The 14,774-nt window shown below is 39.6% G+C and overlaps 1 protein-coding gene across 1 annotated transcript in view; it reads left to right on the top strand.

Annotated features, from left to right (window-relative positions):
* TBC1D5 (TBC1 domain family member 5) overlaps nucleotides 1-14,774 on the top strand; it is a 354,778-nt gene that overhangs the window by 256,748 nt on the left and 83,256 nt on the right. Inside the window, exon 16 of the mRNA XM_040963401.1 lies at nucleotides 10,640-10,782. Within this exon, the coding sequence (XP_040819335.1) occupies nucleotides 10,640-10,782 (143 nt within the window). The remainder of the gene's footprint in view (nucleotides 1-10,639; nucleotides 10,783-14,774) is intronic.

Here is a 14,774-nt window from a genome sequence, read left to right as displayed (position 1 = left end):
TAGTTTCCTTAATGAGTTTCCCTGAAAGGAGGCATTCTAAATCTTACAGGGTCCTGTGGTTGGAATTACTACTGTATTGTAAGTGGTGTCCTCAAGAAAGAGCGGGCCTGCACAAGCCCCGTTTCTTCTACCCGGAAAAGTGCGGTCACCATAGATGACACAGCTAATCACACATTGTGAATCCTGTGGCCGTCAGGGGAGTAAATCAGCAGAGGGGAGACCTTTCTCCTTTCTTATCTCTCCTTATCAGACTTTCAAATAAATAATGAACAAATTTCTTTTTAAAATGTTGAGGTTTTTGTAGATGCTTGCAAGGAAAAAAAAACTCAACTGAATTTGATCTGTGCTAATGCAACAAGATGGAAGAATCCACCGTGGGGGCGGGGAGCGGGTTTTGGGGAGGGGAGGGGGGAATCCCAGTGCCTGTAAAACTGTGTCTCATGATGCAATGTAATTAAAAAAAAAAAATGTTGAGGTTTATGTAAAAGTTGAATACTATCATTCTGTAGAAATCAAAATTCTATAAATGTGTAATATTTGCCATATTAGAAATTGTCATTGTTTTAAAATATTGAGTTGTAATCTTCCTTGCATAAGAAAACACATTTTTCTTATTAGTACGCATTTGTCTTTTTGAAAATAGGTATGAGTAGCACAAGACACGTGTGCAAATATAAATTCACTTTGTTGTAAAGTTCTGTGGGCAGCCCCTCTTTAGCTTTTGTCTCCATCTAGCTTCTACTAAGAAAGGAAAGGTCATTTTTGACCATTTTGGTTGAATTTCTAAGAGTCTCGCGAATTGAGTGGACTCCGGCAGGAGTGTGGTGGGGTTCCCTGCCCCTTGCGCTCCAGGGCGTTCAGAGGCTCCTTTTGTTCCTCCCTGAGTTTGCTTGCCCCCTTGTAAAGCACCGGGGTGACAGGCAGATATGTTCAGCTCTTGATTATCTGCATTAGTGGATGGAAACTAGGGCATGTGTAGTCCCCAGTGGTAGATAATCCAAAAACCATTAATACTTGGCTTTGAAATGTATTTAGTAATGCTTTAAATTGTTTTTACCTTCCTAATTGTATTTTGCTAATGTTGCCATTAGTTTGCATTCCCTTAACAAACTCTGGTTCTTGGGGGGGTGGGGGGGAGGCACAGAAAAACACAGAGTGACTGTGGGAAGCCAACTTAATAGGATTATTATTGAATTGGAATTTCACTTTGGATAATTTTCGTGTTAATGATTGAGAGTTGTCAGCATGGCATCCAGTCCATAGGACTGCAACAGTGTACAGGCACTTCAAAAAGTTCATGGGAAATGAAATTAAAACGTAAGTTCAACTTCTTTTGGTACAAAAATTTTGAGGTCTATGAATCATAATTTTTTATTGTATATATTGTGTATATATTTGCATGATCTTTAAACCTGCCACACAGTTTTAAAAGTTCAGGATGCGTGTGCTTCTTAAGATCCTTTCCGTTTTCTTCATAGCAGTCATACTTATAGTCTGAGCAGGACTGGGTAAAAAAAGAGTTTTTCTCTTCTCACACCCCAGCCTTTTCGTTCCCAGCTCAGCATAGATGTGCTACATAGTCAAGGCCATTTTCCCCATGTGATGCTGACTGACAGCCTCTTCAGCCAGCTGAACCACAACTAGTTAGCTTCTAACCAGCAGGGATTTAACTCAGGGATCCTTCAGCAAAGAAAATATGCCATTTTAAAAAGTATGGAGCTAGGAATGGTTTGTGCATGAGTAGGTGTGATTTGGGTGTGTGTATAGTTTTTAAGTGATGGGTTCATTAACTTTATTAAAGTCTCAAAGAGGTCCACAGTTCCTCTCTATTAATATATAAAGTTGAATTTAAATTTCATTATTTTACACTTATAATGAAATTCCTTGAAAAGGGAAACAATTCCATTGCCTCTCAAATTTTTCACCATTTGTGCTTTAGGACTAGTAGACAAGGCAGTTTTGACTGTAGTTGATTCAGGCTGGACGTGAACATGGGCATGAGCGGAGAGAACCGGTGTCTGCTGCAAGAGACCAGTAGGCAGACCTTGTGTGGCAGGAGAGTGCCCAGCCGCTTAGGAGGCCCTGGAACAACGCCCTATGCTTTGTTCGCTCTTCTTAGTACTTTTCCAGAAAATTAGATCACAATGGCTGTGGCAGAGTCAGCCCAGAACAGTCGGGACCTAACCAACTAACTGCAGACTTCTCTATTTGTGCCCGTTCCCACCTCTAGGAAAACACAAGCCAGGGAAAGCCAGGTGTCTTCTCAGTGTCATTCATGTGTGACACTCCACTACTTGTCAGCCAGTTGTGCTTCCCATCAGTCATAACTGAAACCTGTCCTTTTCTCTAAGGCCTTCTCACTGCCCTGTGTCTGCTAAGCACAGCTGCCTGGCTGGCTCACTTCCTGAGCAGGCTCTGAATATATAGCCACTATGTAGACTCCCTGGGACAGTCTTCCTTTATTCCCACTGTTTAGTAAAAATCGAGAGGGGCAGGAAATTTCACTTCTGCCAGGACATCGTGGAGTTAGAAGTCACATGTTTCAGAGATATCTTTAAGAGGTTATCTCTGTTTCCACAGCAATAATATTGTTAATGCATATGTCCTTTCGTAGTGACAGATTCGTCTAAGTGAGCAGATAATATGGAACCTTAGAATGAGAGTGGTTTACTGGTAACACAAAATACATAAGCACTGGATCAGTCACCTTTCAGCCAGTCTCCCAGTACTATAAGGCTTCCACACAAGCAGTGGACAGATGCCCTTCTGGGTCTTTGAGTGTTGATACTGTCTGCTTATTGTATGCATTTGTCATTCTCCTGGCTTTTATTTGACACTTGGCTAAGCATTAATTCCCTGTCCTGTCCCAGTTCTCTCACCTTATATAAGTCAATTGCATCAACACTGGAGAGTGATTAGGGCTCAGCACAAAGCACCTCAAATTTAGACTGTTCACTGTACCTTCAAATACTCTGAAGAGTTCATGAAAACTACAAAGATATACAGATTTCTGTTGGGGGGGCACAAAAATAAATCTGTGCTAATGTTATTATAATACCTAGTTTAAGGCACTAAGAATGACATCAGTTTGAAAAGAGGTCCTGTCAAAAATAACATGGATTTTACTAAAATTTAAGTACAAACAAATGTCAGATTTATGGTGAAACTTGGGTGGAAGAATGATGAAATCAGAAGTATGTCATGGTTGACTCATCTTAAGGATAGGTGAGACAATATTAAAAATGAAATCATTAGTGGTGGTCTCTATCATTTTGGAAGGAAGACATTGAACAGTTAATAGCAGAAACAATAACTCTAGATATCTGGGTTAGTTCTGCTAATACAATTCTAACTGAAAAATTAAAGTCAAACTGTTGGACAGATCACTGTAGACAAAGGGCAGAGCGTTCAATAGGATTTTAAACAAGTGAAACCAAGACCCTGAAGCATTTCTTGAAAGAATTGCAACAGAAGATGAAACTGTGACATATCTAGTACAATCCTGAAGACAAAGCATGATCAAAACAATGGCTACTAAGAGGCAACAAAGTCAAGGAAAAAGCTCATGACAATAGTTTGTGTTGGTGTTGTTTGTTTGTTTTTGTATGTGTAAGGAATTTTGTTTATTGACTTCCTGAAAAGCTTAAAAAATGAAAACAGTTCTTCCCCAGGAGGCTTTTTCTCCCATGGCAGTGCCTCTGTGCATTCCTCTCAGCTACGGACAGTCTTGCAAGATTCAGTAAGAAATCATTGTGCATCCACCAAACAGTGCTAACGTCACTCCTGACTTTATTTTCTACCCTTGCAAAAAAACTTTTTAAAAAAACAAACTCAACTTTTCGCTGGTTAATGATGTGAAAAAGACTGCATGATGTGGTTGAATTCTCAGGACCATTAAAGCTTTAGGAGTGCACTAAATAACTGGTATGATCAGCGACAAAAGTGTCAATTTGATGGAAATAAATTTACATTTCAAATCCAATTTTTCCATAAACCATTTGAAGTCCCTTAGGATATGCATATATAATACTTACATAGGCAGACTATTGTAAGTAATTTGTTATAGTTATATGTCTAAATATTCCCTAAATAATCTTACATGTATATATTATATTATTTACATTCAGTAACATTTTGTATTTTTATGCCCTATAAATGTGTCTTTACTATTGTAAATTATGCTGAAAAATTTTTGTAGCCTTGTTTTGACAATTAATCTTTACTGGGAGTTTAGAAAAGGATAGTGGCCCAGCTCTCCAGACTTTTGGGAGGACAGCCTTATTCCCACATCTGTATTTCTCATTTTGTAGCCCACAGTTTTTTGTTTTGTTTTTATTTTGCTTTATTTTGTTTGTTTTGTTTTGTTTTGTTTTGAGGGAACGGTTTTTGATTAAAAACAAAAACAAAAAAACTCCACATTTTTTTTATGATAGTGTTTTCCAAAAAGGAAATGTGTAGCAGTTAATAAGATATAATGCTAACAGACAGGCCTGACACGATAGCCTAGTGGCTAAAGTCCTCACCTTGAACACGCCAGGATCCCATATGGGTGCCGGTTCTAATCCGGTGGCCCCACTTCCCATCCAGCTCCCTGCTTGTTACCTGGGAAAGCAGCTGAAGACAGCACAAACTTTTGGGACCCTGCACCCGTGTGGGAGACCCAGAAGAGCATCCAAGCCCCTGGCATCGGATCAGCTCAGCTCCAGCCATTGCGGCCACTTGGATGGAAGACCTTAATCTCTATCTCTCCTACCTCTCTGTAAATCTGATTTTCCAATAAAAATAAAGTAAATCCCTTAAAAATGTTATTTACGACCATAATAAGTAGATGAAAAGAATACTTAAGAAAAAAAAAAAGAATGCTAACAGACATTATTAGGCATTATTAGGCACCCTTGCTTTCAGCCCATTGATTAAAAGTATGGCAGCCACTAAGTAAGCTAACTTCAGCATGCACACTCAGGAGTACAAAAGTACTTCAAAAAGTAACTGAAATTAAAAGCTAACGTGCAACTCTCTGTGAATGTTTTGAAGGCTGCCATGTAGGCTGAGAAGATTTAGAGAGAAACCAAAACTTCCTATATCGTGGTTTTCAAAGTATTATCTCACAATCAGACTCCACCTAAATCTTCTATATCAGAAAAGCTCTGGAGATGGGTTCTGGCAAGCTGTGTGGGGCCATCTTCCTCTGCTTTCCCAGGCATAGTAGTAAGAAGCTGGATCAGAACTGGAACAGCTTGGACAAGAACCTGCCATGCCTTTGTGGCATTTCTTTATTTATTTATGAACAGTAGAGGCTTGGAAAGAATTTTGTTAAGAATGTAACTACCAGTAGCTCAGTCATGGCAAAGCCCAATCACATGGCAGGGGGCAGAGGTTGACTCTCAGCAGCTTTTACGTCACATAGTCAGAAGCGTGCCTCCAGTGTGTCTTAGTGGGGATGGCCGAGAAGATTCTCAACAAGAGTGCCTCCTGGTTGTACACTGCATCTGGACCACACTGCTCCATCTGCCATGGGCTTCCTGTGAACTCACTGGCTAATCAAACATGCTAAAGTTACTCTGTCCTTGAGTACCACACTTAATTCAAATAGCTGACCTGTGTCTGAGAATGGATATTAAAGCATTACACAGTCTCAGAAGCATATTATTGTCAACTTGTATGTCATATGCCCTCATGAACCTCCTAACTCTGAGTTTTCATTCAGACCTTCTTTGTGAACTCTGTGCTACCTTTGTTCCAACAAAACAGCTTCAAACACTTGCCAAGGAGAAACAATTTTAGTAAGATTGGGTGATAATTAATAGGACTTATTTTTGGATAAGAAAGGTCCTTAATAAAGGGCTATTTTCTGTCCTCTGAAAGGAACAGAGAATTTTCCCTAAATAAAAATAATAATATAATAAGAAGAATAACTTTCAACAGCTAAAGTACACGTGGCTGTGGGTTTTAAATTAGGGTTAGCATGTTCCCAGAAAGCCATGTTCAGGCACATTTCAATATGTATTACAAGAAATTTAAAAGATTGATTTATTTCTATTTGGAAAGCATATTTTACCATGAGAGAAGGAGAGAGAAAGAGGTCTTCTTCCCGCTGGCTCGCTCCCCAAATGGCCACAATGGCTAGAGGTGAGCTGATTGGAAACTGGGAACCAGGAGCCAGTAGCTTCTTCTGAATCTCCCATGTGGGTGCAGGGGCCCAGGACTCAAGGGCCTCCTCTGCTTCCCAGGCCACAGACAGGGAGCTGGACGGGAAGTGGAGCAGCCAGAACATGAACTGGCATCTATATGGGATGCCAGCCCCATTGGTAGAGGATTAGCTTGCTCTGCCACTAGACCAGCAGCCCCTACAAGGAACATTTTAAAAGTAAACTTGAATTCTGTGAAACACCGTAACTAGTTTGAAAATTCTATTCTTTCTGTTTTTGAGGCAGTTTGATGGATGCGAAGCATTCAAATAAGTCTGTAAGTCACGCAGCAGATCTAATATTTTTAAGAGGTCTTAATTGAAACAGTTGACTAGATTTTAAAATTTTTTTCTAAATAATTTAAATGTCTTCCAATAATGTATTCTGCAAAGCACTTCGGAGAATAAACTAAGTGTAAGTCTGGAACAAAATTATTTATTTGGCTTTCATCTTTTTGTAATGTTCCTATCTAGAGAATGTAGAATTAAAGATGAGAATGCCTGTGACACTAATTATAATAACTATGAAAATTTAGTTCTGATTTCAGGACTGTTTCCACAGAGTTGATAAAGAAAACTCAGAATATTAATTTCAAAGCAACTGAGAACCTAGGGACCAATCTAAGAGGAATTTGAACTCAGTCAAGGTGATGAGCCAAAGAGATAAACATTTTTTTTTTACTTGCCTCTGATATAAATATAGATCTTGGATTCTGTGTTTATTTTATACCGGGCATGGATTATTTAAAAATTGTTAGTTTTGGAAAGTACAATTAAACAGAAAGCAAAGCACAGTATCATTGATCAAAAGTGCACATTATTCTTTTGTGTTCTAAAATGCTTCCCCAGTGCTGTGTTGTGATTGTGGGTTACTTGGGGTGGGTGCCTTTGCAATGTTTGTGAAATTAAGCAGTATATAGCTCTTGTGTAATCCTGGTTACAGGTAGCAACACTATCAAACTGAAAAGGAGGAAACAGGAAATGAAGACCTAAGGCTTGCTTTTCTTTCTTCCTGTATTATAGAGAACAGCAGTACTGGGTTAAAACCGTTTTCATTTAAATGTCCCTCAATTGGTGACTTTTATGAACTGATTGTCATATTGTTAAAAATGGTTTCTGTAAGTGTTTCCGGGGTCTTTGGCCACACTGCTATGCCGTCAGTACTTACCGATCCTCTGGTAATAGCAGTTTCCATACACAGAAATTTAAAACTGAGAATAATGGTATAAATGCAGTCATAGAAACTATGTCTGTTATTGGGCGGTCTATTGTTAAATTTAATAGCTCGGTTTTTTTATGTGTGTGCATATTTTAATTACCAAGTAGATCTACAGGTGTAACATACATAAAGCAGGGGTAATCGTTTAATGCAGTTAGACTGAAGCAGTCTTAAAATTGGGAAAGGCTTACTGCCGCCTGTAACTGTGACTTTAAACTCACTCAGTATTTCTAACTGTTGACTCCTTTGTAAGACCTCATTTCTTAGACCAAGTTTTCTTTTCCAAGAATGCAAAAGCTTACTAAAATAATTTCTATTAGTAACTCATTTCATACAGAGCTGAGTCTTTCTTTGATTTTAAACTCAATGAAGAAAGCTCAGAATAGCACAGGAAATTTTGTGTGTTGTGAATAAATGTATGAACTAAATCCAATTGAGATGAAAGTGATTAAATTATGATAAGGCCATTGTTGGTCTCATAGCATTTCATTAGTTGTAGTATTCTTAAATATTTTGAGAATTCGGCCTAATTTTCTTACAACTGCATGCAAAATAAAACTATTTTGCTGCAATACCCTCACATGTACAACTGATTAAGTCTTTTTTAAAAACCTGCAAGACATCTAATAATAGATTTTTTCCTTATGCGTTTCTGAGTTTTTCCCCCACATCGTAAATTCTTTTTAGTTCCAAGATTAACCAGATCAGTACCTGTAATTTCAACTAGCTGTGCCTTTGCTTCCTGCTAGCGTGATAGGGGCTTGCAGAGAGCTTCACAAGATTTCGTAAATTCATCGAGCTCTTTACAAATAGCTTCCTCTTCTTACATGAAGTCTGATTATTGCCCTTCAGTTATTTGTCAGTGTGTTTGGCAAACTAAACCTTCAAGAATGATGCTGCATGGCGCATTTATAAAGTAGCATGAGGTAGATTACACTTTAAATATGTGAGAGAACTGAAACCTGTGCAGTTTCAAAGCTCTTCGCAGTCCGTGTCGTTTCACACAGAAAGCAGTAGGACAGATTTGACTCTGTGGAGGTTCCTGGACGTGACAGTGCTGCATTGCAAATGGCTGCTTACGTGTCTGCGTGGTTGTTTTGGAAGCTAAGCTCCCACGCCGTCAGCAGCGGGAAGGTTGCAGGGGAGGGTTGAGCAATAGCTGGGCATTTTTGCTGCAGAAATAGTACAGTACAAGTTACACCTGATAAGTAAGTTGCTTTGTTGCCTGTTCAGTTCCTGAAGCACTGTGTGTGGGAAAACCAAATCGGAGACTGCAGGTCAGAAAATGGCAGGCAGCTGTGCTGGAAAGAGCGGAAGACACCGCGGGCCCGTCCGTGACCTTCACCTTCCTTGGTCTTTTCTGGTAGTGGGTGGACTTTTTCTTTTTTTTTTTCAGTCGTGTCAGTTGAGTAACCATATGCAACCACACTTTAAACGTTTTGGTCAGGTAAAAATCCAGATACCTGTGTTGGTTAAAAATCCTTTAAACAGGCGTCCCACGTGGCTCGACCTGCGTCCTTTATTCTTGGCTTTGTCTAACTCTAGTTCCGATACTGTTTGCCAGACCCGTGAACTGTGTGTAATCAAGAAGAGCAATCCATTCCATGCAGCAGGTTTTTTGTTCTTACAATGGTAAAGATTAACATTTATAATCTGGAAAGATTACAAGAAAGTGGAAAAGTAATTTTTTTCCCTTCAATCACATAAACACAGGCATATCAGACCGAAAAATGTTTGTGTGAATCCCACTTCATTTCAGCAGTGGAATAACGCTCAAGATAAAAATTGTGAGAGATATTGTAACATTTGTGGGCAGTAAATGCTACCTATGTATTTCTTTTCCTGAAAACTAGAATAATGGATGTATTTGAAAATATAACCTAATTATTTGCTGGTTGATTTCATAATGTGAATAGAAGAACTCAAGTGTCCAATCACATACATGGTTCCTGATGAACTGCTCTGTGTGTGTGTGTGTGTGTGTGTGTGTGTGTGTGTGTGTGTGATTATACACTCCTTTGTCACACTTCGATTTCTCCTGAAATATGACACTCTCTCAGGAATGTATTTTAATTCTTTTTTTTTTTTGCCTCACTATAACCCCACAGATGGTTATATTTGATTCCAAACTTAAAGAAGAAGTAATAGCTCTTAACGTTTGAACTAAAAATCTCTTCTATTTTGTACGTTTAATTATGCTTAAAATTTGGAATTATTAATTCCTTGCTGTACAGCAAAATTACAGAATGAGTTCTTGCTTGCATAAGAAAGCTACATTATTTCAAATTGGAAGAGAATGGATAAAATACTTCAAATTGAATTATTTTTATTTTTCATAAGAATTAGGTAAAAATGGCATGATTAGCATTTTTCGAAGTTCAGAGTGTCTCTATCCACGCTATACAATTACATACAGATGCTGCTTAGTATTCTGATTAGCTGCTCATGTCTGCTGTGCGGCTGCTCATGTCTGCTGTGCGGCTGCTCATGTCTGCCGTGCAGCGTGTCCATCTTCTTGGCCGAAGGATGACTGTGAAAAGCACCTCTCTCTCTAAGTACAAAGATGGCTCTCTGAGTGAATCTGTCCTAAAGCTGAAAGATCAAGTGCTGCTTTGTTCACGTCAGATAATCATCTGCGTTTAACGAGAGGGAAAAAAATCACAGCTCCAGGAGTACTGAGTATTTGCTATAATTTTGTTTTTAACCATTTTAGAGAGAAGGAGATTGTGAAGAAATGGTTTTCTAAGTTTGGCTATGGTAATTTTTCATAGAAACATTTGCAAAAAGCTAAGTAACAACAGAAATCAGAAAAGATGAACTTTTGGAAATTTTTCACTCAGAATCTTGCGTGTGGCCTAACAGTTAAACCATGATATATTCATTTGCTCATTACTTTGAAGGATTTGTGATTTCTGTTAAATATGAGCTGTTTCTCCCATTTTCAAGCATAGTACTTGCCATTTATACGTGAAAGAAGAAGGTTCGGTGTCTGTGGCCTAGTTACAGAATCACAAAATTCATCTTGAGAGCTTAAAGTTTAGATTTTACTATGCTGCTATTTTGTTATATAGTATTTTTGCAAAGCAAATTTGTGTTATATTTCTCATAGGCGGTGTTTGCTTACTGTACTCAGTTAATAACGCATAATTTTTCCACAGTTGTGATAGAAATTAATTACTTGATACGACCCTGAAAGGTACCGTTTTCTGAATTTTTTGTCGGTCCCCCTGCAGACGGTGGGTGCGGCTGCTGTTCGGAAGAGAGTTCCCCCTGCAGGACCTCCTGGCGGTCTGGGACGCCTTGTTTGCAGATGGGCTGAGCCTGAGTTTAGTGGATTACATCTTCCTAGCCATGCTGCTCTACATCCGAGATGCTTGTAAGTGTTGGTGGGCTGCCGGTCGTCACGTAGGTAGTCCTGGCATGTTTTAGTGTGTTGCCTTTTAGATACACTGCATATTCTGTGTTATCTGCTTACATGTACACAAATTTTCAGGTAGGTAGTATATTGAAATTTCAAAGGAACGTACTACACATTTTGTTGGTTAACTATGGACATATTGGCTGATGTGGGTGATATTATCCTGAGAGAACTGGAATATTCTTTCGAACCATTTTTCTAAAGGCTTTACTCCTGCGTTAATCTCTCATTACACGTATTTGTGAAATGCATATATAAAAGCCAGAGTTTCAGATATGTTTAGAGCTCCACCTTCTGACAGGTAAGAGTATTCAAGAATATTTATCAGGAGATTGGAGCTGATTTTTTAATATCAACCTCTTGCCAATTAAGTTACACTTAGGTATATTTTCACTTCTTTCTGGGTATGTTATGTTTTACATTAATGGTAGATTTGCTTTGATCTCCTTAGATCTGTCTTATGGTGTTTGCAATACCCAGCGAGACAGTGCTTGTCCCTTTGGAATGGTCTGATAATCCTCAGCTTGAGGAAGATATCAAAGCATGCTTTAAATTTCAAAATACCTCAAGTTATGTTCCTTCCAAGAGAAATAATCACAGTTCACAAAATATAATCAGAGAAAGATTGTACAAAGTGGTGTGATTGAATTAAGGGAAGAACTGTCCTGGGAGCAGGACTTTGTCAGAAGAACATATAGACTCACTCAGAATCATGATGGTAAAATCACTGTGTGAGTCTCTGTTTGTTCATTGAATACCAGTGTGCCAGATGCTCTTGTTCTGCCTCTGGTAACACTAATATTCTTTAAAATTTTAGATTAGACTTTTTAAAATCCATCCAAATTATTTAAAAGAAATAAGTGACAAAAAAACACATTACATTTCATCCAAAAATTGAAGATTTTTAATCCATGCCTCGAAGGTCAGATGGTTAGGATTTTGGCAGACAAAGTGTAAGTTTCATCTTTCTGAGCTAAAGCTAGTCATCCCAGAACATGGAAATCATCAGAGGAAACATCTGGAAACTAGAGGAGGAGGTTTCGGTAGCTTTGCCGGATGCTGACTTTTAGAATACTCAAGACTGGTCTCCCTTGAAAGGTTGTAAGCTGCTTTTGATGTCAGTTAAAGAGAAACAAAGGCAATGAGAAACCTCCTTCAGAAGCAAATCCTTCTGGATCATATTTACACGAAATTTCAAACTCAAACAACTTCTGAAATGTGTTCTGATTTTCCATATTAAGCACTTAAGTTCCCTCTTTTCACACCTTTATGCATCACCACTATATGCTTGGCTTATTCATCCTCTTACGCTAAGATCTGTTCTTTCAATTTTATAAAACACGGCATCTTTTTGACAACTGAAGCCTTTAAGCATTTTACATCTCTTCTCTGATGACTTATGAAACATGGACACATGTGGAAAATGCAGAAGTAATACAAATTTTCATTTCGATATTTAATCCAACTTATTTTCATTTTCTTGGTTAGCTCCACAACAGTGATTGAGATCTTCTAATGTTTAAAAAAAGAAAAAAGGTGTGAATACACATTAAGTATCTAATCTCACTGCACCTAACAAGGAATTCTGACATAATTAGCACTAATATAGATGGTGCTGTGATTGAAACATGATAGTGTGAACCTGGAATAAGACACTAACTTCCCCTCTGGGACAGCATGAGTGAACAGAGAAAATGGTTCATGTGGGCGGGCATGGTGGGCATGGCGGGTGTGGCAGGTGTGGCAGGCATGGCGGGTGTGGCGGGCAGGGAGACCTGAGACTGCCAGTATGAAGCAGCTTCCTACAGACACACCTGGTTCTCTCTACAAATACAAGGAGAGAGAATAGCAAGTTATGAAACTGAAGAAGCTTATAGTAGAGATCACAATGAAAGCTCTGTAAGTAATAGAGAACCGCACAAGAGTTCAGAGCAGAAGTGTGGTCACTTTCAGAGTAAAATGAACTTGACAGAGACAAGACTAGGGTAAGAAAACCAGGTAAAAGCTCATGACAGCCATGCAGGGGAGAAAATAGTTGATTAGAAAAATGTTCAGAGCTAATGATGAAATGTGATAGATAATGAGGAATAGGAAGAGTGACCAAGAAGGCAACTGTTAATCAAGCATTTATTCAAAGAAATAATCACTCAGTGAGTGCTTAACTGAGTCCCTGCTGTTTGCCAGCCATCATGATACATCAGTGATGATGATGTGGGGGGATGATGGAGGAATATATGTACAGTAAGACTTCAAGGGACGATGATTGTTTTACTGGAAAGATAGGAAACAGTGGCTTGGAAGCAGAATCAGGAAGCTGCAGGAGTCTTCGCCATTCCCCAACTCCCAGAGGTCGCGGGGGCAGCAGTGACTCTGGAAGGGCTAGGCGTGGAAAGGAAAGCCACTGCTCCTCAGAATAAAGGGTCAGGAGGCAGAACAGAACTGGCAAAGGGCATGGGAGGGCAGTGCTAATGAGATGATTACATTACACATCCTGCCAAGCACTAGGAGGAAGCTGAATAACATGCCAGCCCTGGTCCTCCAAGAACGTTGGGGTCAAGTTGTTATCCCAGGCCGTGGCTTCTGACTCCTGATGCTGTGCTGGAGCTTCCAGACTGTAAGGTTCAGTTCCACCCAGTAGTGTCAAGTTCATCAGATCAGAAAATCCCAAGTCGACATCACAGTACAGAATATAACACGTGTTCTGTTAAAGCTCCACTTGTAACTGAGAGATGCTTCACGTGAGGGAGGCTGAGAGGGCCTTCCTTCAGAGATGCCAGGCCTTATGTATTTACTGGAGTCCGTATGTCCTAGCGATTCAACAGATGGGCCGCAAAGGGTGTGGTCAGCCTGATGTTGTGCAAAACATTGTATTTCTATGAATCGGAGGTCTATAATTTGATCATTTTTTCAGAGAAACACTTAATATGAAAAAGTGTTGAAGGCTTACTACATGTAGTCCAAAACCCTAATGTTACAGGCACAGGTAATTATATCCCTCAACAAGAGATGTTGAAGCAACCCTAACTTCAGAATGTGACCTAATTTGAGAATAGATTGTTGTTACTATAATTAGTTATGATGAGGTCATATTGGAATGTGATGGGCCTCTGGTCCATTGTGACTAATTGAACACAGACATGCACACAGGGAAGACAGCAAGAAGACAAGGAGAATGGTGTGATGTAAAGGCGGAGACGATCTGAGTGATGCTTCCCCCAGCAAACAAATGGCGAGAATTTTTCAGCCATCACCGGAAGCTAGGAGAAAGACAGAGAACAGATTCTCCCTCCAAGCCCTCAGACAAGCAAACCCTGCCGGCACCCACAGCTTCAAAAGGAGTGTTCCCCTTACTGTTTCCATGGGGAATGTGGCCTCCAGAATAGTGAGACTAAACATTTCTGCTGTTTGTGTTGAAATATGGAGTAAAATTATACAAACAGAAGAACTCAGATATGAAAATAATGTACCACTAATCATGAATCGTTATTCCCATAATAGTTTTTTTAAAGGCACACTTTTCCTCACAACTGTTCACTCATTTTCGTTTGAGATAGAAAGAGAGCTCTTTCATCCCCGGGTTCACTCCCCAGATGAGTGGGTAGGGAGCCCAGAACGGCACACGGGCAGAGAGCCAGGACATGGGCTGTCCTCCGCTAGCATCACAGGCCACCACTCTGAGATTGGGCGCCGGCACCTCGGCCTGCTGCAGCCGCCCCTGGACACACTGCTGTTAACTGACCTCAGTCTGTCCTGCGGGTCCCTCCTTCCCCTCTGTCCACTTCCCTAAGTCCTGCTCCATCAAGCCTGGAGGGAAACAGCTTTACAGTAAACCAGTTCTTAGCTAGCCCTCATTGATCTTCCACTACTGCAGTTTCAGAAGATTTTAAACAATACCATGTAATAAGTAGCATTTAATTATACTTGTTCCTTTTTATTGTTCCTTAGTTTAT

The sequence above is a fragment of the Ochotona curzoniae genome, unplaced genomic scaffold, assembly GCF_017591425.1.
Source record: "Ochotona curzoniae isolate NIBS_2020 unplaced genomic scaffold, NIBS_Ocur_1.0 contig_1302, whole genome shotgun sequence".
In the NCBI taxonomy this organism is placed as follows: domain Eukaryota; kingdom Metazoa; phylum Chordata; class Mammalia; order Lagomorpha; family Ochotonidae; genus Ochotona; species Ochotona curzoniae.
The sequence above is the reverse complement of the archived record's forward strand: the minus strand, read 5'-3'. Positions and strand labels throughout refer to the sequence as shown.